At 41.3% G+C, this 24,568-nt stretch overlaps 1 protein-coding gene across 1 annotated transcript in view; it reads right to left on the minus strand.

Annotated features, from left to right (window-relative positions):
* The window catches only part of ACOXL (acyl-CoA oxidase like), a 338,167-nt gene that overhangs the window by 126,521 nt on the left and 187,078 nt on the right, over positions 1 to 24,568 (minus strand). The window contains 1 exon segment of the mRNA XM_053890962.1: positions 18,737 to 18,826. Coding sequence (XP_053746937.1) covers positions 18,737 to 18,826 — 90 coding nt within the window.

A 24,568-nucleotide genomic window follows, 5' to 3' on the forward strand; every position in this document is an offset into this window, starting at 1 on the left:
GTGTCTATTCATGTCTTCTGCCCATTTCTACACTGGATTGTATGTTGTTTGGGTGTTGAGTTTGGTAAGTTCTTTATAGATTTTGGATACTAATCCTTTATCTGATATTTCATTTGCAAATATCTTCTCCCATTCCATCAGTTGCCTTTTAGTTTTGTTGATTGTTTCCATCACTGTGCAGAAGCTTTTTAACTTGATGAGGTCCCAATAGTTCATTTTTTGCAGGAAGGGAACTCTTAAAAAGCTTACCCCCTTGTCGGCACTCCCCCCTCCAGGGATAGGCACAACCTCATCTATCAGCTTCTGGGGCCATGTTTGCGAGAACAGAAGCTTTCAAAGGAGGTGAGCAGGCTAAGGCTAGGAGGTCTGCAACCTACCGAGTGCCAGGCCCTGTGGCTCAGTGCACCCCACAGACATGTTTTCTTTGACCTCCTCCTCCCCCACCATTTCACATTAAAAACCAATGATGTGTTTCCTCTTCTCTTGAAAAATTGGAATTTATGGGAAGCCTGAACCCATGTTCCCTTGAGGCAGCAGTCCATGGGAAGTAAGTAGCAGCAGCCCCCTGGAGAGGGGCAGGGGCCCACATCTGCCCCAGTTCCCCACTGCACTCTGAGATTTCAGGGGCCTACTGCAGTTACATAGATCTCTGCCTGGCTCTGAAGACCCTTGATCTGGTGACCCCTGGTGTGAGCCTCATCCAAGGATCCCAAGGATCCCTATGTAGCCAGTTGTAGGGAGCCTGGGGATGGGCCCCGACTCCCACTGCCCAGCCTCATAAATCAGCCATCTGTGGCCAGCCCATTTCTCCCTGAATGGTGGAGCCCAGCTCAGGAGCATACCTACCTCGCAGGACAGATGCTACTGGTCAGCTATCTGCGACTAGCTGCCATTGACCCCCACATAGCCTTTTCTTTCTGGCCCACACCTTCTCTCACTAAAGAGGTGGAAAATGCCCAGTGCTCACCACCCCCCCCCCCCAGTTCCCCTGCAGCTAAGGCATTGGCAAGCTGCACAGTCCTAGCCAGTGGGACCTGAGAGGAATTTAGCAGAGGGCTTCCGCACAAGGTTTCTGGAATGTCCTCTAAGATGCAGATGAGACCACCCAGGAACCACTCCTGTCACTGGAGTTGAATGCTAGAAAGAGGCTTGGGCCTTAAGGACAAACAGGCCACTGAGTCAGCTCTCGGGTTACCATGGAGGATGATACACGTTCTTATGGTGTAGACCATGTTGGTGTGTATTCTATTACACCAGTGGGACTGGTGTACTCTATTACCAGTGGGACTGGTAGCCCCACTGGCAGCTGGGTCCAAGTTGAACTCCCTGACTAGTTTGCCCGTGTTCCCCTGTACAGGGCTGCTGCTGCTGTCCCAGGCCTTCTCAGCCCCATCCTCCAACCCTTGCCTCCCCTCCGGCTCCACGCGCTCATATCTGCCCCTTGAGGCCAAGTTTCCCTGTAGTGCACCACACATGTGTCCAGCTTCTCCTGAAGTCCACCCCCTAACAACAACAAAATGTCCAGTGTAGTTGGAAGAGATATTACTGGTACACTTATTTTCTTCTATTTAAAAGGTAAAGCAACTGAAGTTTTAAATCTGCAGCAAAAGAAATAAATGGGAATACGGAGAATGTTAAAACGAAACAAAAAAGAAACCCTATGAAGTTTTCTACATCTTGAGTAAGGCACAAACCCCTTCTGAAGGAAAACAAGAATTCTCCTTAACCCCCAATGTTGACTTAAGTTGTTTCAAATTATAATGTTCCTTAAACATGTTCAAACATTTAACCAGATATAAACACCTTATGTTTGTGGCTCTTGTTCAATTATAAACTATGAAATGAAATACAAGCAAAACTATAAAACTAATGAGATTCACATCAACAGACCTAATAACATGTGGCACACTGTTTTGCAGCATGAACTTGGCCCTCCCTGGCCGTGGGGGTTCCTATGGATGGGCTATGCCCCATGCCGCTGGGGGCTGGGGGGAAAGGCCCTTCTCCTTCCAGTCTCTGACTATGAAACCTTCCGTTAACAGCACATCATACCAACCCATTGGCCTTCACCTGGCACAAAGACCTTGTTTTAGTCATAGAAAACCTACATCGGTTCCTTCTTCGTTGGTTCCTGGTGACCAAGGTGAATGTTATTTGGTGCCAAAGGGCTTGCAAATATGAAGATGAAGGCCAGCATCCCCCGGCAGTCTCTGGTTTTGTGGTTGTTATCCAGACAACTGACATAACTCACTTAGATTATTTCTGTTTAGAGTATCATCAGAATTAAAACAAATAATTAACACATTCTTATAAAGAACTCATAGATCCCAACTTGAAAAACAATGCCAAGACCAAACTCACTGTACAGAAAATGAAGTCACTTTGGGGAGCAGAGAAGGAAAGACAAACAAGTAGGCCAGATTCAGAAGGCTCCCTTTCTTCAAAATCTCACACGTGGGGTCCTCGAGGACAGGGTTCAATATTTAGCTGCTAAAACATCTGGTTTTGAAAAAAAATGATGCCAGCTTTGTGTATTGGTCATTGGATTTAAAAAAATAGAAAAACAGAATGCCTGTTCAAATTACTCTGGTTAGCTTTTCTAAGAGGGCATCGTCCCCAAGTCCCTCCAAGTTCCCCCTAATGATCACATTTTGTAAATACTTCATATCAGTTCTATCCCCTAAGCAGATCTTCAAGCTGTCCTCCTCACTCCATTTCAATGCCACCACCCTGGCCTGGGCACCACCCCCTTCCTAGAGGGTGACACTTGGTCCCAACCCTACTCTTGGCTGCCCCACCCATAACCTTCACATCCTTCACTAGGCAGCCTCTGTCTGCCTCTCTGGTCTCATTTCATGCACTTCCCCTTAATTTTTACTGCCATCATCAGAGGTGATTCTGGGCACAACCCTATCTGCAGGTCTTGGGGAAGATCTCTTGAACCATTTGCCCCTGATTCTGCTGGGTCCAGCAGGCCCTCAGCCTACCCCTTTCTTCTTTCTCCCCAAGAGCCCTCAGAATAAGAAGGCAGCTGATCCTTCAGGTAAGCAGACGTGTTATCCACAGCCCCATCAACCCCTGTACCAGCTGCTCCTTAGACCCCTGCTTTTGCCATCCAGATCTCAAGCCCTTTAGAACTGGTGCTCCATGACCCTGCAATTGGGTTTGAACCAAATTTCACCTTTGATTTTAGGGGTATCTGCACTTTTCTCCTTCTGTCATCTCAACCTCACCACCTGCTGCTCAGCTACAACCAGAAGGTTGGGACCCCAGAGAGAATGTTCTTTCCAGTTTACTGCATGGGTCCTTCCAGGAACAGGGGGAGTCCAGGTTCAGCCAATGCTCTATCCTCATCTAACATCATACTGGTCCCAAGGCCCCATTCTAACCCCCGAGGTCCCAGCTGTCTAGGAGAATGTGGAATTCTCTCCAGTGGTGGAGGTGGGGAGAACACTAGGGCTGGAGGGTAAGGGGTGTGCATGCATGTGCATGCGTGCGTGCGTGTGTGTGTGTGTGTGTGTGTGTGTGTGTGTGTGTGAGACAGAGAGAGAAACACACCGGCCTTTGTTCTCTCTCTCATAGAGGTCTTCCTTTTTTGTTACTCTTCATTCCTTCTCTTTCCTCACTTCTTATACTTAAAGGAGGGATTTTTTTTAATGGTTTTAAATATACCCAATTTTTAAACTTCAAGCCATACTAAGTGGTCTTAAGTAAAAAGTAAAAGTCTCTTGCCCAATCCCTTTTCTCTAGGGCCTCACTCCAAAAACAACCATTTTTAAGTGGGTTTTGTTCTGCTAGAAGGAGAAGCTTTCAAGTGTCAAGGTGAAACAGATTCTCATGTCATGTTTTAGTTTGCTTCGTATCTGGAGCATGCTTCTTTTGAGTGGTTTTATTTTTCCTGGAATCTTAATGGATTTCCCCCCACCCCATCACCTTGTTTCAAGAAGAAACATATGCCTTTTCCATCATATCACTAAGATCTTCCTATTTCTTAATCATTCTATTTGTTGAACCGAAATAATTTCCCTCTTGAAGCCATTCTTTTGATCCCTCTGACTTCCTGTTCTAATTTGGACTAATCGTGTTCCAGACTTGCCACACAACTACTATCCAGGTATTTCTTTATACATACTCCCCTGGGATTAGCTCCAGAAGGCACACATTTCTTTATAATTCTTAATTCCTTTTATGCTTTTCTGCAGTTCATCGACAAGTAATACTTTTCAGGAAGTACATGGCAGGTAAACTTACTGAGCAACTGAATATCTATACATCTTTATTTTGTCTCATATTTGATTAATAATGTGGCTACCTATGAAATTTTACATTCAGGATAACTTCATTCCAAATTCCTTTTTTTTTTTTTTTTTAAGAAATCTCTACACCCAACATGGAGCTCAAACAACCCCAAGACTGAGTCACATGCTCTACTGACTGAACCAGCCAGGAGCTCCACTTTCTTCCAAATTCTAAAAGCATTGTTTCATTTTATTTTAGACTCTTGCCACTCAAAATGTGGTCTGCAAGCCAGCAGTCTCAGCAAGGAGCTTGCTGGAAATACAGAACCCCATACCCACCCCAGAATCTGAATGTCAATGGGATCTCTAGGGATGTGTGGGTGTGTTAGACTTGAGAAGTACTGTTTCAGCCTTCAGCACTGCTGCTAAGAGGACTGAGTCAATCTGTTCTCTTTTCTTGGTAAGTAACCTGAAGTGTTTTTCAGTCTAGGATTTAGGGACTTTCTCTTTGTCCTTACCTGGTGATCTGAAATTCTCCAGGCTGCTTTTAGGCTGTGACCTTTTCCATTAGGTCCTGCCAATTTCAAGACTTGTGCCTTTCTTCAGATCTGGGGGATTTTCTTCTTTTATTTCTCTAATTTTGTCTGCCTCTCTGTCTTCTCTTTCAGGAATGTCATTGATTTCTCTGTTTGATCATCCGTATCTTTTAGCCTTTCCCTTTTATTTCCCTTCACTGGTTTTTATGATCTTCATTCTGAAAAAAATGTTTTTTCAATTGATCCTTCAGCCCTTCTATTGGATTTTTAAACATTTGCAAACATCTAACTTTAATTTACTGTGTTTCTCTGCACTGTGGTTACTATGGTTTAATGTAATGCTCATTTTTCATAGCAGGCTGTTCTTATTTCATGGATGCAGTGTTGTCACATGTCTTTAAGGATACTAATTCATTTTCATTTTTCTGTTTTGTTTCTTCCAGTGCCAGCAGTTCTGTTTGTTAATCTTGCTCCTTCTTTATGATATTGTTGATTTTCCTTAAATGTCTGATCATCCTCATTAGATAATATCACAGAATTATTGTTCATTTGCTTAGGTATGATGATGGCATTGTGCTCATGTAAGAAACTGTATTTTAGAAAATGAATGTTGAAGTTTTTAGAGATGTCTGCAATTTACTTTCACAGGTTACACATGCGCGCACACACACACACACACACACACACACAGAAGAGAGAAAGAGAGAACACTTAAATATAGCAAAGTATTAACACTTGGCAGTGGAGACTATACCCAAGTGGAGAATATAGTCCAAGAGTTACTGTACTAGTCTTTCAATTTTTCTCTTGAAATTTCTACTTGGAATTTTTCTAAGTAAAATTTGGAAATAATAAGAAAAACAAAAGAAAAATATCTGAATATGTTTGGGAGAATACCTCTGAGAGGGCCTAAAATCTCTAAGGAATCTGTTTTCCTATAGGAAACCAGAAGCTTACATGGTCTTTAAGCAAGTTAGACTACAAGTTATTTGCATTTTTGCATATTTGCTCTGCTTGCAGAGTAATGAACAATGTATGCAAAGCCTCTGAATGATAATCTTTAGGAAATCTGCCAGAGCGGATTAGGAAGGCACCTGTCCTGCTGTATCTCTAATGAAGCAAAGGAAGTTATAATGGGATTTCATGGGTGTGGGTAGTAATTGGATTTCGTGGAGGATGTAATTAAATTTCACCAAGGGCCTACAACCTCTGCCCCAGGAAAATGATGAAAGGGTCAGAGGACATTCCATCTTGCTTAAAGGGAAATATGTAAAGCCTGTAGAAACTCTATAGTGCATGCCTACTCTGTCCCCATCTCCTCAATCATGGGAGGGCAGCCCCACCATTTTCAAGATCACTAGAGTCTCACCTTCAGGCAGAGGGCTGAAAGCACTGTAGATAAGCCTGGTATACTGTAAAAGTCCCTGACCACTTTCTGCTGTCCCCTAGTCTCCTGAATTTTCTATTTCTACTTCAGGAAGTAGAATCAGAGCAAAATCCAGCCCAGAGGAAGGTAGCCTCCCCAATATGGGCAGATTCCAACACTCAAGTCGAAGGCGGTCAGGTTGACCACTGCAGGCAGCTAGAGCCACCTTCGCCATCATTGTGTGGTGCCAGGTAGCCTGAAAGCTCTGGGAACAAACAGGACTTGTCGATTGATAGGTTTCCTATAGGGTGTTTCAACTGGTGGCAAGCAGGCAGGCTGACCCTCTCCCCAGCACAGAGCTAATGTGCTTAGGGGTCTCAGTCTCTCACCCCAGGAGACCAAACCTTCCCTGGGAAGGCTATCAAGTGTCGTTTCCGGAGCAGGTTTCCAGAGTTGTGGCAGATGTTACTGGTGCAGTCAGGTGCTCTGATGTGGGAGCCTGGCCACCTTGCTGTGAGGCAGGCCTTTACAGAAATGCCTGGCTCTCTGCACCAACCCCTCTTCTGCTCTCAATCCCTGTGACTCAGTGTCTCTCCAAAGACACCCCAAAGTAACAGTTCTCACCTCAGGCCCTCTCCACTTCAGTTGACTCATCAATTCCATCCCATCTGCTTTCCGTTTTGCAGAACTATGTCAAGTTCCTTAAAACGACCTGGTTTGAAGGTCATTGGCTATCTCCTTCCTAGCAGACTGAACCATTCCTGGCTTCCTTCCTCGGCCTGGACCTTGAAGTCTTTCTGTGGGTTCTTACTGCAAGGATACTCTGCCTCTTTGTGCTGGCACACAGCCTCCCTCTAGCGCAGCATCCCTGCGTTACTGCCCACTGTTGTCATCAGACCATCCCTCTCATTGCTCATGCACCCATTTACATGACAAATGGCAAGCAGTCCCTATTTCTACCTATGCTTCCACTTTCATTCATAGTGAGAAACTGTGACCATCCCATAAGTAAACTAAAACAACCTGTCCACGGTGCCCACAAGCTAAAGTTTGCAGTTAGAGCACTGAATCGTAACTTCAGACTCAGGTGATGCTGAGCCACATGCTAAGGTTTAAAACATACTCCCCAAAGAGAAGGTTGTTGAAAAACCTCACACACTTGGATCACCAGCTGAGATGGAGAATGTGGATTAGTGCAATGTCTGATTAGTGAATATTCTGAAGGAGAGGTTTGTTTTACTTTGTTTTTTAATTTTTTTTCAACGTTTTTTATTTATTTTTGGGACAGAGAGAGACAGAGCATGAACGGGGGAGGGGCAGAGAGAGAGGGAGACACAGAATCGGAAACAGGCTCCAGGCTCCGAGCCATCAGCCCAGAGCCTGACGCGGGGCTCGAACTCACAGACCGCGAGATCGTGACCTGGCTGAAGTCGGACGCTTAACCGACTGCGCCACCCAGGCGCCCCAGTTTTGTTTTGTTTCTAAGCAACGTTTAGGTAGGAGGGAGAAAAAAAGAGCAGGGAACTGTCAGTCTATCCCAAATTAAATGGCAATTCTTAAATAATTCCCCCTAAATTATTTGCTTAACTATAGATATCTCTGAAAGCTAAAATAAGGGGGCAGGGGAGAGCTGCCAGTACGTATCCTGTAACATTTTAGTTTTCAACAGACTAAACTTATAACTGAATAGCATTCCAAAAACTTCTGCATTACTCTTTAAGTTAGCCATTTCTTCATGGTAAATTTTATTTATTATAAAAATTCATTTCAATATAAACAATTTTTCAATCATCCAGTGCCTTTACAACATAATGATCTCCAATATTTTTATTTCTTTTTAAACTTATTCATGCAGAGTTTTCTATTTGTTTTCTTCTTTCATTTTTTGTTTTTTCTTTACTTTCTATTGTCATGTAATTGTAAGAATGCAGTTGTAAGAGAGGATTCAGAGAGACCCCATGTACCCTTTATCATAACATCTTACAGAACACTGTATTGTTCACAGTTCAATATCACCAGGAAAAACGATGCTGGTTCAATCCACAGAGGTCACTCAGTTTTTGCCACTTTTACATGCAGTTGTATGTGTGTGCATGTGTGTACGCATGCATGCATGTGTGTGTGTGTGTGTGTGTGTAGTTCTATGCAGTTTTATCATGTATGTTGATCTATGTGACCACCACCACAAGCAAGATACAGAAAATTTCCATCCCAAAGATCCCTCATGCTACCTTTTTATAATTACAGCCACTTCCCTGTCTTTTCCCTCCCTCACCCCTGGCAACACTGACCTGATCTCCATCACTGTAACTTTGTCATTCCAAGAATGTTCTAGAAATGGGATCGGGGTGCCTGGGTGGCTAGGTTGGTTGAGCATATGACTTCGGTTCAGGTCATGATCTCATGGCTTGTGTGTTCAAGCCCTGCATCAGGCTCTATGCTGATAGCTTGGAGCCTGGAACCTGCTTAGGATTCTCTCTCTCCCTCTGTCTCAGCAACCCCCCTCCCCACCAAATAAATAAATGTTAAAAATTTTAAAAAAAGAAATGTTAAGAAATGGGATTATACAGTATGGGACCTTTTTGGATTGGTTTCTCTCACTCAGCATCCAAGTTGTTGAGAGTATTAACAATTCTTTGTTTTTTTCTTGCTGAGTAGTACTCCATGAACATACCACTGTCAGTCTGACTGGTCACCCAGTGAAGGACATTTAGGTTGTTTCCAGTTTGGCATCACTACGAATACACTGTCTATGAGCACTCATGTGCAATGCAGGTTTTTGTGTAAACAGAAGTTTTCACTTCTCTGAGAGTAAATGCCCAAGAGTATCACTGCTGGGTTTTATGGTAAGTACATGTTTAGTTTCTTAAGAAACTGCATACTTTTCTAAAGTGGCTGTAACATTTCATGTACCCACTAGTAAATGGGTATATATGAGTGATCCAGTTTCTCTGCTTCTTTTGGCATTATAAAAATATTATTAATATTTTTAAAATATTAGCATTTTGATAGGTTTACCGTGGTATCTCATGGTGGTTTAAATGTGCAATTCCCTGATGGCTAAGGATGTTACCTATCTTTTCATGGTCCCATCTGTCATTGGCATTCCTCTTCAGTGAAAGGTCTGTTCATGTCTTTTGTCTATTTCATAATTGGATTGGTTTTTGTTGTTGAGTTTTGAGGGCTCTTTCTATATTCCGGACCCAAGTCCTTTGTCAGATATATGGCTTGCAAATATTTTCTCCTAGTCTTTAGCTTGTCTTTTCATCCCTATTCCTAGTCTTTCACAAAGAAAAAGGTTTTAAGTTTGATAAAGTCTAGGGGGTTTTTTTCTTCCATTTATGAATTGTGCTTTTGATGTCAAATCTAAGAATTTTTTCTGGTATGAGCTCTCAAAGATTTTCTCTCACGTTTTTTTGGAGAAGTTTTTATAATTTTATGTTCTATATTTAAGTAGTTTATTTTGAGTCAAAACTTTTATAAGGTAGGAAACTTAGGCTGAGGTTCATCTTACTGCCTATGTATGCTCTATTTCTCTAGCACTAGTTTTTGAGAAGGCTATCATTCCTGCATTGATCTGTTTTTGCAACTTTGTTAAAAATCAGTAGGGCATATTTGCATGGATTGATCCATTGATGGGCACTTAGTTTCCATAACTTAGCTATTATGAATGATGCTACAATGAACATGGGTGTGCAGATGATCCCTTCGAGATACTGGTTTCAATTCCTTTGGACATATACACATGAGTGGGGTTGCTGGATCATAGAGTGGTTCTATTTTTAATATTTTGAAGATCCTCCATACTATTTTCTATATTGGCTGTACCAACTTACATTCCTACCAACAGTGCACAAGTGTACAAGGGTTCTCTTTTTTTTTTGCATTCTTGCCAATATTTTTTATCTTTTTTTTTTTTTTAAATAAAAGTCATCCTAACATGTGTAACCTGTTATCTCATTGTGGTTTTGATTTGCATTTCCCTGGTGATTAGTGATGTTAAGCACCTTTTTATATATCTCCTGGCCACTTTTAGGTCTTCTTTAGAAAAATATCTATTCAGTATTTTGTCCATTTTTAAATTGGGTTATTTATTTTTTTTTTTTTTGCCATTGAGTTGTACAGTTTCCTTGTGTATTTTGTATATTAACCCCTTATCCAATATATGGTTTGCAAATATTCCCTCCCATTCTATAGGTTGCCTTTTCATTTTGTTGATTGTTTCTTTCTGAGCACAAGCTTTTTAGAATGATGTAGTTCCATTTGTTTACTTTCACTTTTGTTGTGTTTTGGGTATCATACCCAAAAAATTGTTGCCAAGACCAATGTCTAGGAGACATCGGTTTTCTTCTGGAAGTTTTACAGTTTCGGGTCTTATGCTTAAGTATCTAATCCATTTCAAGCTAATTTTTGTGAGTGGTGTAAGACAGGGGTCCAATTTCATTCTTTTGTATGTCAATATCCAGTTTTCCCAGCACCAGGTACTGAAGTGATTTTCCTTTCTCCACTGCGTGTTCTTAGCTCCCTTGTCAGATATTAGTTGACTGCACATGCATGGATTTACTTCTGGGCTCTTGATTCTGTTCCATTGGTCCACATGCCCTTCTTTATGCCAGTACCACCACCGTTTGACTATATTTGTAATAGAGTTGGAAATCAGGAAGTATGAGGCCTCCAGCTTTGTTCTTTCTCAGGATTGCTTTGCCTATTCGGGGTCCTTTGTGGTTCCCTACAAATCTTAGGATTGTTTTTTCTATCTGTGAAAAATAACATTGGAATTTTGATAGGAATTATGTAGAATGTATGGATGGCTTTGGGTAGTATGAACATTTTAATAATATTAATTCTTCCAATCCACGAAATGGAATATTTTTCTATCTATTGTGCCTTCTTAAATTTCTTTCTTCAAAGCCTTATAGTTTTCAGTGTTCAGATCTTTCACCTCCTTGGTTATATTTAGTTCTAACTATTTTATTGTCTTTGATGCTGTTATAAATGGGATCGCTTTTCTTTATTTCTTTTTCAGATATTTTGTTGTTAATGTACAGAAATGCAACTGAATTTTGTATGTTGATTTTGCATTCTGTAACTTTACTAAATTCATTTATTGGTTCTAGAAATTTTTGGTGGATTCTTTAGGATTTCTATATACAAGATCATGTCATCTGCAAACAGAACAACGGTAATTCTTCCTTTCCAATTTAGATGCCCTTTCTTTTTCTTGCCTAATTTCTCTGGCAAGGACTTCCAGCACTATGTACAGTAGGAGTAGTGACAGTTTGCACCCTGTCTTGTTCCTGACATTAGAGGAAAAGCTCTCAACATTGCACTGTTGAGTATGTTATTGGTTTTTAGTTTCATACAACTGTGGTTGGAAAAGATACATGGTAGGATCTCAATTTTCTGAAATTTGCTAAGATTTGTTTGTGACCTAACATGATCTATCCTGGAGAATGTTTCACGTGCATTTGAAAAAAAAAATGTGCATTCTGCTGTTGTTGGCTGGAATGTTCTGTATATATCTGTTATATCCATTTGATCTAAAGTATACTTCAGGTCTAAAGTTTCCCTATTGCTTTTCTATCTGAATGACCTATGCATTATTAAAAGTGAGATGTTGAAGTCCCCTACAATTACTGCACTATTTCTCCCTTCAGATCTATTAGCATTTGCTTAATATACTTAGGTACTCCAATGTTGGGTCCATTATATTTACAATTGTGATAACCTCTTAATGACTTGACCCACTTATCATTATATAATGACCTTCTCGCCACCCATTAGATTTTGACTTAAATTCTATTTTGTCTGATATAAGCGTAGCTACCCCTGCTCCCTTTTGGTTTCTATCTGCATGGAATATCTTTTCCATCCTTTCATTTTGAGCCTTTATATGTCCTTAAAGTTGAAGTAAATCTCTTATATGCAGCATATACTTGGGTCTTGTGGGATTTATTTTAATCCATTCAGCCATTTTATGCCTTTTGACTAGAGAATGTAATCTGTTTACATTTAAATAATTATTTATATGTAAGGACTTACACCATCTTATTGTTTTCTGGATGTTTTGTAGTCTCCTTGCTCCTTTTTTCTACTTGCCATCTTCCTTTGTGATTTGATGATTTTCCATAGAGAAAATCATTTTGCTTCTCTTCTTCTTACCTTTTGTGTCTACTGTAGGTTTTTGCTTTGTAATTACCATGAGACCTACGTAAAATATTTTGAGCTAATAGCAACTTCAATCACACACAAAAATTCTACCTTTTTGCTTTACATTTTTTTAGAGAGAGAGAGAGAAAGAGAGAATCCCAAGCAGGCTCCACACTCAGCGCTGAGCCTAACAAAGGGCTTGATCCCACAACCGCGAGATCATGGCCTGAGCCTATATCAAGAGTTAGACGCTCATCTGACTGAACCACCCAGATGCCTCTACATCTTTTTATGTTGTGTATCTCTTAACAAATTATTGTAGTTATACTAGTTTTTAATACTTTGTCCTTTAATCTTTATACTAGGGTTGAATGATTAACATGCCACCGTATTACAGTATCAGAATATTCTGAACCTGGCTATATGCTTACTTTTACTATTTTTATGTGTTATGTTTTCTTACTAATCATGTCCTTTCATTTCAGCTCAAAGAATTCCTTTCATCATCTCTTTTAAGGCAGGCCTAGTGGTGAAGAACTCTCTTGGCTTTGGTTGCTTGAGAAAGTCTATAGTTCTCCTTCATTTTTGAAGGACAACTTTGCTAGGTTAAATATTTCTGTTTAGCAGGGTTTTTTTCTTTCAGCATTTCAATATATCATCTCACTCTCTCCTGGCCTGCAAAGTTTCTGCTGAGAAATCCACTGACAGCCTTATGGGGGTCCCCTTGTATTTGAGGATTTTTTTTCTCTTGTTGCTTTTAAAATTATTTGTCTTTTAATTTAGACCATTTGATTATAATATACATTGAAGAAGATCTCTTTGAGTTGAACGTCTTGGAGGGCTTATGAGCTTCTTGAACTTGGATATCCAAATCTCTCCCCAGATTTGGGACATTCTCAGCCATGATTTCTTTAATAAACTTTCTACCCTTATCTCCCTCTCTTCTCCTTTTGAGATTCCAATATGCATAGACTGTTCCTCTTGATGGTGGCCCATAGTTCATGTAGGCTTTCTTCACTTTTTTTCCTTCTCTTTTCCTTTGTTCTCCTCTGACTGGATAATTTCAAATGATCTGTAGTCCCCTTCACAAAATCTTTTTCTGCTCAATCAGGTCTGCTGTTGATGTTCTCTACTGCATCTTTCACTTTATTCATTGTATTCCCCAACTTTGTAATTCCTATTTGGTTATTTTTAATGATTCATATATTTTTGTTAAATTTCTAATTTTTTTCATGTATTGCATTACTTATGTCATTGAATTATCTTTCTGTGTTTTCTTGTAGCTCATTGAACTTCCTTAAAACAGCTATTTTGCATTGCTTATCAGGAAAATTGCAGATCTCCATTTCTTTGGGGTCAGTCACTAGAAAATCTGTATGTCCCTTTGGTGGTGTCATGTTTCCTTCATTTCTCGTGTTCCTTGAAGTCTTCCACTGCTGTCTTCACATTTGAAGAAGTTATCACCTCCTCTAGTCTTTACTGACTGGCTTTGGGAGAGAAATACCTTCCACCGGTCCTCTTATGAATTGAAGCTTTCTCAGACCTTCTATAGATACACATGTTCCACACCTCTTATTCCCTCTTAGGGAATAGTTCTTAAGACTGTATTACTTTTTTTGATCCTGCAAAACCAGGATTCGTGCTTATAGCTTCTCGTTTGCTCCCCCCTTGGGTGGTACTGAGGGCTCAAGTTTGTATGCTTTCTTCTAACCCCACAGGGTCAGGCTGGCTTTCTTCAGGCGCTCACTAGCTGTCTGCAGAGGCTGGCTCTTGCTGCCCTTGGGAATGTACACTGATAACTGGCCATGGAGTAGCAATGAGTGTGACTAGGCATGTAGAGTGTTGTGGGTGTCCGTGGACCAAGCTGGAAGATCTGTAAGTGAAGTGTCCCCAGTGGTTCATAAGTGGGTTTCCTGAAGGAGTCTGCAAAGCAGTTAGTAGGATCCATATCCGACTGATGTCAGCCCTGGCTGCTATTCTCCCAGCTACTCCTTGCAGTCCATGTCATGCAACACACCTCAGAAATCTGGGTAAGAGGAGAAAGAAATGGGTCTCTTGGGCAATGTCCCACACATCTGGGGAAGCTGGGTGTTCACTTACACACTCTCACTTTCCCCTGTGAGGAAAATCACAGGCCAAAAGATCTCTTTTGTCACTGAGCTGTGTTGCCTCAAGGGAGAGGTAACATGGCTAAAGTGAAACTGTTCCTCTTACTCTCTTCAATGCATCCAATCTCAGATTATTTTTTGCTCCAACAATGTGCTGGAACTTGGTGGACTCATGGACTTATACAAAGGCACTGTTACCCTTGGATGATTATCAAAATTGGTGTTCTCTGGGGGTAAGATGGCAGAAAACTCCTATTCCACTGTTTTGATGTCATCAATAAACTTGTCTATGTCTACAAAAAACCTTTGTTGTGATTTTGATGGGGATTTCGTTAAATCTATAGATCAGTTTGGGCAGAACTGACATCTTCCTACACAGAGTCCTCCAACTGATGAATATAGTATGTCTCTCCATTTATTTAGGATTTCTTTGATTTCTTTCAAACATTTTGTAATTTTCAGCATATAGATCCTATGCATGTCAATTGAATTTAAACCTAAGTATTTCATTTTCTTTGGGATAATTGTAAATAATATTGTGTGTTTAATTTCAGTTTTCATGCTTGTTATTAGTATATAGAAATGAAATTGATTTTTGTGTATTGATCTTATATGTTGCAGTCTTGCTGAACTCAGTTATAGGAGTTTGGGGATAGCTTCTCTGAATTTCCTATGTAGATAATCATATAATGTGGAAACAGGGACAGTTTTTATTTCTTCCTTTATAATATCTAGGTCTTTTATTTCTTTTTCTTGCCTTATTGCGCTGGTATAACTTCCAGCCCTATGTTGAATAACAGTGGTGCCAGTGGACATCCTTGACTTGTTCCTGACCTTAGGGGAAAAGCATCCAGTGATTCACCAGTAAGCATGATGTTGCTTATATTTTTTGTATACACTTCTTACCCAGTGAAAGAAGTTCCTTCCTAATCCTGGTTTGATAAGATTTTACACTGTGATTTCGTCAAAAACTTTAACTGTGGAAACCAATATGTCCATGTGATTTTTTTCTCTTATAGTCTAATGATACGATGGACTACAACAATTGATTTTTGAATGCTAAAGCAGTCTTGCATATAAAGAATAAATTCCATTTCGTGATGGTGTATAATTCATTTTACACACTGTTAGATTCAATCTGTTAATATTTTGTCGAAGATTCTTATATCTAAATTTATGAGACTTATTGATGTGTATTTTTCCCTTTTTTGTAATGTCCGCTTTTGGTTTCAGAGTAATACAAGCTATATAAAATGAGTTGGGAAGTGTTCCCTTCTTTCCTATTTTCTGGAAGAGATTGTGCAAAATTCTTCTTCAAATGTTTGACAGAATTCTTCAATGAAACCTAAGCCTGGAGACTTTTTGAGGAAGTATTTTATTATTAATAAAAATTCAATTTGTGAGATTATAGGACTATTCAGGTTGTCCATTTCAAGTTGGTGTTTGTGGTTTTTGAGGAATTGGTCAATTTGACTAAGTCATCAAATGTATTAATGTAAAGTTGTTTTCTAGTATTCCTTCATTATTCTTTTAATTCCTGCAAGATACCTAGTGACATATCCATGTTCATTCCTAATATTGGTTATTTGAATCTTCTTGGGTTTTTTTTTTTTTTATCACACCTCCTGGGTTAGTCTAGTTGATGACCTCCATTCTAGCTGTGGAAGGAGGGGCTCAACTCTCCACTGGATCCTGCAAACACTGGGGTACAGGGTTAAATCATACTGGTGATTTGCTTCATTTTACATCACCTCAAAGGGTCTTGCTGCTGCTGAGTAGAGGTGGAGGCTTAGCTCACCAATGGGCCCTGCTGACATTACCCTGATGTAAAAATCTGACTTCCAGTTGCTTCCACTAGGCAGGGGATAGAATATTAGATCTCTGCCCAGCCCCACCAATAGCACCAGGTTGGGTAATGGCAGTGCTACCTGCTACCTGCTTCTGCCTACTTCCTTGGATCAGAGGTCAGGTGAAAGATCAGTTCCTGCCAGGCCCTGCTGAAATAGGTGTGTGTGTATGCGCGTGCGCGCGTGTATGTGTGTGTGTGTTCAGTTTTTCTCTTTTGTTTGACTGATGTAGGGAGGGTATTTCTAGAAAGGTGTTTTTGTTTTTTTGGAGGGGGTTGGGGTTTTTTGTTTGTTTGTTTGTTTGTTTTGGTTTTGGTTTTGGTTTGTTTGATTATTATGACTGTTAGGCCACCATCTTCCCTATCCTTTGGCTGGGGAGAACAGGCTCTTCCTGGAGTTTGTGCCTATTAGAGATTCAGGGCATACATATATGCCCTATCCAGGATTTAGGGGAGACAATAACGAAACCCAGAAAACTTACAGCCGTTGCCTTCCCCCAGCTCCAAGATCTCTAGGCAGCCTGCTTTCTTCCTTCTCTCTTTCAGAATTTTCTTACATTTGTTTGCTGTATTATGTATTAATTATGTATTAATTATGTATTTATGTATTAATTATGTATTATGTATATGTATATGTATGTGTGTATATGTATATGTATATCATGTAATATGTATAATTATGTATTAATTATTAAGAGGGAGAAACTGGGAGGAATAGGGCCATTCCATCTTAGCAGAACCAGAAGTCCCTATTTTTCTTTTTTAAAAACACCAAATTACGATCACATTGTATATATAATTTTATATCATTTTTACTTACCATATCATAAGTTTTTAATTTCTGTAATAAACTCTTTGTAAGTACAATTTTAAAAGCTATATAATTCCCAACTGAGTGGCCAGAAGATGATTTACATAATCATTTTCCTATTGTTGAAAATTTAGATTCCAACATTATTGCTGTAATAAATAATGTACTAATGAAAACGTTTGTGCCTTAACGTTTTTCTGTATTTTAGGATTATTACCTTAGATAGTCCCAGAAGTAGAATCACACACAGCCTAATAGGAACATGGAAGAGTGCCTCTTTTGTTCTCAACAACACTGGGACTTCAATATACTCTTAAACATGAATCAGTCTGATAGAGAAAACAGTATTATAGTATGCCCTAATGTGCATTTCTCTGATCGCCAGTGAGGTTGATCAATTGCCCTCCTTTTGTAAATTGCCTTTTCATGTCTTTGTGCCTGTTCATCTTCTGGGTCTTCATATACTCTTTTGGAATAGCCTTCCCAGTACAAGAACTGACTAATTGTGTCTAAGAAGCTGTTTTCTTAAAGCAAAAAAGATATAGTTCAATGTCAAAGATCAGCTAGGAGAGAAATAATTTCATCCCGTGTTCAACTACTGCAAAGATCAAGCGCTTAACAGGAAAACACCTACCAATTAAATGAAGACATCAGATGAAAATAAAACGTACGAAACACTTTAGATTTCTGGGTAACTCTTAATCTTGAAAGTTACACTGTTTAAGAAGAATAAACATTTCCAAGAGGCACCTAGGTGGCTCAGTCAGTTAAGCATCCGACTCTTTTTCTTTTCTTTTTTTTTTTTTTTTTAGCTGTTTGTGCACAGGGACTTTATTAGCATTTTGAGTAATAATCAGAGGAGTCTTCCAGCCAACAAGTCCTTTCTTGTATGTCTATTTGCTTATTTTGTTTTTATTTTTTATTTTATTATTATTTTTTAATATGAAATTTATTGTCAAATTGGTTTCCATACAACACCCAATGCAATAAGTCATACAGAGAAAGACAGATACCATATGTTTTCACTCTTATGTGGATCCTGAGAAACTTAACAGAAGACCATAGGGGAGGGGAAGAGGAAAAAACAAAGAGAAGGAGGGAAGCAAACCATAAGAAACTCTTAAAAACTGAGAATAAACTGAGGGTTGATGGGGGTTGGAGGGACGGGTAAGTGGGTGATGGGCATTGAGGAGGGCACCTGCTGGGAGGAGCACTGACTCTTGATTTTAGCACAGGTTATGATCTCAAGGTTCATGAGATCAAGCCCCATGTCGGGCTCTGTGCTGACAGTGCAGAGCCTGCTTGGGATTCTCTCTCTCCCTTCAAATCTGCCCCTCCCCTACTAGCACTAACACACTCATGCATGCTCACTCTCTCTCTCTCAAAGTAAATAAATAAACTTTTAAAAAAAAAAAAAGAATAGGGGCGCCTGGGTGGCTCGGTCGGTTAAGCGTCCGACTTCGTCTCAGGTCATGATCTCACGGTCCGTGGGTTCGAGCCCCGCGTCGGGCTCTGTGCTGACAGCTCAGAGCCTGGAGCCTGTTTCAGATTCTGTGTCTCCCTCTCTCTGTGACCCTCCCCCGTTCATGCTCTGTCTCTCTCTGTCTCAAAAATAAATAAACGTTAAAAAAAATTTAAAAAAAATAAATAAAAAGAAGAATAAACATTTCCTGAATCTTACCTGCAGCATAACAACATTGTCGCCTTCAAAAGTTACAAACACATCCGTGTCACATTTTAGGCCTGAGATTCGGTTTTCCATCATGTAACCCTATTGCAGAAAAAAGAAAAGAAATATATTTTAAATGTGCAATCCCATCATCATAAAAGACTAACCTTTTCTTTGAAATTATATAAAAATACAGAAAATGGAAAAGAATACAGTAACTATAGTTCTCCTGCCCAGAGTAACCATTCTAAGAGTTTTAAGCCATCACACTTGCTTTTGATCTATAAATATTATTTCAGATTTGCCTTCATTATTAGTAAAAACATTTGGACATAGTCATGTCACATTTTTCCCCCAAAATATTTCAACAAATTGTGCTGATTTTTTTCTACCTCTCTTCCAAATCTTATGAATTCTAATAAATGTCAAGAAATTAGTGATTGTGCCCTAAATATATGCAGGAGAATGATGCCTCCTCCACCCCAACCTTTTCGAAATTAGCAAATGTACCTGATTCTCGGGACACCACACAAAAATCCTAAATTGCCACTCTGCGTGTTAATATCATTAACTACTCTGAGTCATAAATTCACACCCCAGTTTCCAGCTAGTGTTTTTTCTTTTTTTATTTCCTGAAATCCTTATTTAAATGGCAGTAGCCTGCTGCTCATTTTCAAAGTGTTGACAGTAGTTCTGCACACAAACTGGGAGAAGCAGCTGCTCAGGAGAAAGTCGATCGGCCCCAGGCAAAACATAGAGCAGCAAAGTTTGCCTGTGTTTGGCCTCGGGCCCTTCCCCTTCTGAAGGCCCCTGCACGGTATTTCTTCCAGTTCCTTGCTCTCCCCATTAAATCTCTAGAATCTTTCCCACTCTCAAAATCGGCTTCCACAAATCAATCCTGCCTGAGTAAGTTATATCAGAGGTGACTGCCAGGCTACTTCTCCCAGGACTATTTGCATTTAGCACTTCAGCTCTGGAGAGGGAATGACAAGATTCAGCCTCTGCTGAAATATGCAAGCCTCACCGAGCAGCGCAGAAGGGCGCTCCCGTGGGCAGCCATACGCTCCCATCTCAGGGTACCTTGCTTTCTTTCTGAAAATGGCCACTTGAGTCACAGAAGCCAGCACTTCCGGGGGGTTGCTGCCTGCAGAAGTCTGGAGCATCAGTCAGTGCTTCCTGACCCGGCAGCCGTCTTCGGATGCCCCTACTTTCCCAGACCCCCACCCAGGCCAGCATCACAGTGGTCTACGCAGGCCGAAGTGCACAGTGTAAGCATCTTCAGGACTCCTTAACAGTTACATAAACGTAAACAGGCTGTATTTACGGAGAAATAAATCAATAACATTGCGAACCTCCCCAGCCCCTGCCCCATAACCATAGGGATAAACCCGCCCCACAGGCAGACCACGTAAACTTAGGTGCCCACTGAATGTGACCAGGCTCCAGAATGTTTCCCTGCCACAAGGCCACAGCTGACTCACGTTCATCATTGTGACACCGCCATTCATCGAGTGCCCGCTACAACTAGGTTCTGGACTGGGTGCTCTACCCGAATTTCACTGGCTATTTCACATAATCCTCTTTTTTTTCTCACAACAGCCACGTGAGACATCACCCCATCTCACAGGCGAAGAAAGTGAAGCTTGAGAGCCATGTTGGAATGTTCTTGAATAATCTCCTAAGTTCTGGTGTAGAAAAGATGAACACTACATATATCACCTCGGTATTAGGAAGAAGCCTTTGTACTTAAGAAGCTTAGCTGCTAAGTGCTCAAAAGAATGATTCTGAAGAAACAACATACTTTTTCTTTGAGGATTGTGCTCCGGTCTATCCCAGTAGGGGTGCGAGTGTCAAATTCTTTGCCGTTCTCTGACACTTCTGAATCTGTTCACACTCCGCTCCAGGAAGCCAGGCCACAAGGCTGTAAAATGACCTGAGAGATAATCTACTCAAGACGCAGCAGAATCAGCAAATGAATACTGACAGCCTCTCAGAGAAGGGGCAATAGAGTCCTGAGAACATGAAGATGCTCTATCTTATATATTAGTTCTTCCAACGCAGTATCATTTATTTCTCTTCCGGATGGCGAAACTCAACATTGAAATCCTCCGCATGTTTGAAACCCGAGTAAAACCGCGTCGCTGCTTCTCAATGATTCCAGACTCTCCAAGGCCTGGACAGAGCTGAGGTACAAGGCTCACAGCCCTCACAGAGCTTGCAGGCAGCTGAAGGAGAAACAGCACGGAGAAAACCCAAAGCCAACTGCGTGCAAGACACGGTTGTGGCCAGCACATCGCTTCCAATCTCCTGAAACTACCAAGGGCATAGTTCTGATCGAATTTCCTTAGACTAGGCCAGAGAGACCTACCCTCATAAAAATCTAAATCTTTGAAGTATCTGAGGTGACCCGTTGAGAAACTAACAAGGTTCAACAAATTCTAGGCAGCTGCGTTCCGTGTGAACACGCTCTCAAGTTTAAGGAGAGACACGCAATGCAGAGAAGTTACTCAATGCAGACTTGCAGCCGTCTTCTGGAGGGACTAAATTCTAAACTTGGGACCCTGAATTCTTTGGAGACAAATGATTATAACCACTGTGTGTGCGTGTGTGTGTGTGTGTGTGTGTGATTTTCTAATTAAAAATGAACTTGAGGTTTTTAATAAATGACTAAAAGCAATACATAAGCATTATTTTAAAAAACCAGAACACAGGAAAACCCAACAGAGAAAAAGATAAAGTCATCTGTAATCTCAGGATGTGGAGATAAAAGGGTGTCTGGGAAAGAAAGCCCCCAAGAAAAAGGCTTGGAATAGGAGCTGAGATTGCGAGGGCAGAGACAAGTGTTAGGAGGAGGAAAGTGGGGCAGGACTGGGAAACCAGCAGATCAGATCTGGGCAAAGGGAGCCATGGAGTGTTTTGGAGGGAGGGGGAACGTGACTGAGCATGTTACAGTTAGAGAAGGCTGAGGAGTGAGTTGGGTGTGAGGAAAGCCAGAACCCGGTGAGCAAGACAGGAAAGTAAGAGTGCTGGATTTGGGGAAGGAGGAAATATGTTAACCTCATAGTCACCTATATAGCACCCATCGGTGGCAAGCTGAGGGGCAGTCCTGGGCTCTGCAGCCTAAGATACTTTCCATGCCGGGTCATAACCCGGCACTTTGTACCTTCATCAGGATTTTTTTTATGTCTATTTATTTTTGAGAGACAGAGAGAGAGAGAGAGAGAGAGAGCATAAGCAGGGGAGGGGCAGAGAGAGAGAGAGAGAGAGACAGAATCTGAAGCAGGTCCCAGGCTCTGAGCTGTCAGCACAGAGCCCTACGTAGGGCTCGACCCCATGAACCGCATGATCATGACCTGAGCCAAAGTTGGATGCTTAACCCGCTGAGCCACCCAGGCGCCCCTCCAGGTGTCTTTCTAAGCAGAGGACACTGAGGCAGAGACACATAGGGGGAAGACCATGGAAGACATGTCATCTACAAACCACAGGGAGAAGCCTCAGAAGAAACCACCCCTGCCAAGAAAGAGCCTGGTGTTGGACTTTCAGCCTCCAGAATAAATTTCTGTTTTTTAAGGCATTCAGTCTGACATAAGTGGTCACGGCAGACCAAGCAGACTGAGGCAGTGCAGGGGGCGTGTGCACACACACAGAGCAAGAAATCAATGTGAACTGCTTCTCCGACGTCAACATATCCTTTGGGAGTCCAAGGAAATCCTTCTCGAAGCCATCATCTCAAGGTACTCGACAGCATGTTGGGAAATGAAATGGTAGTCCCATGAATCTTCTTTTTTTTCCACACCGGACTCCTAAGTAGGGGCATTTTGCTTATACATTTCTGGTGGGGGGAGGCAGATGCGAGAAAGGAGGGAAGTGAGGGAAGAAACAGGTTTCATCTCCAAAAAAGTGAATAATATTTTCCATTAGCTTATTTCACTCTTAATTAAAAAAAGAAATATAGAATAGACAGAGGGAACTCTAAACTCCACGCTCCCAAAGCCAACAGAATCCTCAGGGGGCAATGTAGCCCGGAATCTGGTCTCCATGAAGAGAGAGCACGCTGGGTAGATGTGTTACTCTATCTCTGCCTTCTGGGTTACATCGAGCCTCTTAGCAAGTAATTGCGAATGTCATTAAGGTTGTGTCCCATTTCAGTAAGAGCCCCATGAAACATATTTTATGATTCAAGCTTTGTACACTGCAAGTTTAATATTTTCCTGCTGTTTTTAACATCTCTGAATTTTTTTACTATATGATTATATTTAATAAATGGATAAGAACAAATTAGAAACAGGCTTTCTTCCTTCCTTTTAAACAAATTGAGAGTAAATCTTGTTAATTTGAAGGAGAAGAAACAGACAGAAATCAATCTTATTTGTAAGAGGAGGGTCAATTGGAAATACAGGATGGACTGTTTCTTAGAGTTGTGTTAATTTATGCCTATGTATCTCCACACCTTGAATGGGGCAGAGCCCGTGTGCAAGGTCAGCCGATGTGTGTGAGATTCAATACAGCCTTTCCTGTGACAGCCGTGGTCTGAGTGGGATCTTCTGACAGCCAGAGTTCAACGCCCAGCAGATGACGGATGTTCCTATGGAGGTGACGACGAGTTGTCCCGCCCTGCCCTGTTTGCTTTGAGATGACCCTACAGTGTCAGGGCTTATAAACTGGGGAAACGGAGAGGAGGGAGTTCATTCATAGGTCCTGTCACCAAAGGTATAGTGAGGGTCTCACTTCGCAGGCCCTATGCTACCCACTGCAACCACAGACATGTGTTGCAGGAGAGAGATAGGTGTTGGTCAGGTAGTCAAATAAAATAGGCAATTAAACAATCTCTGGGAAGTGCCAGAAAGGAGAAGATCTGGGTTCCATAGGGAAAAAATAACGAGAAAGACCTCTTCTAACCTAGATAGATGTTGAAGAATATTTTCAGAGGGCTTGTTTAACTTGGAAACTTAAAGAAGAGGAGTCAGCCACACCAGGAATGGAGAAAGCTTGCTCCCGGTGAAAGAACAGGGTGTGCAAACACCCTGAGGCCAAGAAGAAGCACAGAATGTTCAGGGACTAGGAAGAAGGCTGAGCTGGAGGTGGTCAGTTGGGGGAGAGTGGCCCAAAGTTAAGGTAGAAGAGGTAGATAGGGGTCAAGTGACTCGGGAGCCGTCAGGAGTTCATTTTAGGTTAGTGTAGGTGCTAAGCCATAAAATAATTTTGAGCTTTGGAGTGAGATAACTTGTGACTTTACAAGTTGGCTCTAGCTGCTGCGTGAACACAGCCTAGAGAGAGAGAGAAGTTGGGCTAGTTGGTGGCATGGATGGGAGACATGGGGGCATGGAGGTGGAGGGAGAAGGGCTCGGAGAGGATTGAGAGTGGGCATGAGAACAAGGAAGCCTGGGCCACATGAACAGTAGGTGTATGGTGTGGTGTCTACTGAGTTGGAGAATCCTGGGGCAGAAGGATATTTGAGGGAAAGATCAAATTTTCACGTCCGTCGGTGTGAGGTATGAGAGTCTGTGAGCGATGAAAGTCAGATACGAGACTCCGGACATGTGAAAAGGGGTCTGGGATGGAGATGTAAATTAGAAAGGCCTCACCATACAGGTCGTATTGAAAACCTCAGGAGAAGACGGGCTCATCAAGAGTGTGAATACACTCAGAATGTGTGAATACACACAGAAGAGAGGACTCAGGCTCACATTCTGAAAAATGCCAACATTCAGAGGTCACACAGAAGAACACTGGCAGAGGAGACTAAGAAGACAAAGAAGCCAGAAGAAAGCCAAAGGGTACTGTGTCCTGAAGGCTGAGAATGTGTCCAGGAGGAACAGGCATGCTTTGGCGGGTGAGGACCGA

This window comes from Panthera pardus, unplaced genomic scaffold (assembly GCF_024362965.1).
Source record: "Panthera pardus isolate Hobbes unplaced genomic scaffold, ASM2436296v1 HiC_scaffold_26, whole genome shotgun sequence".
Classification (NCBI taxonomy): Eukaryota; Metazoa; Chordata; class Mammalia; order Carnivora; family Felidae; genus Panthera; species Panthera pardus.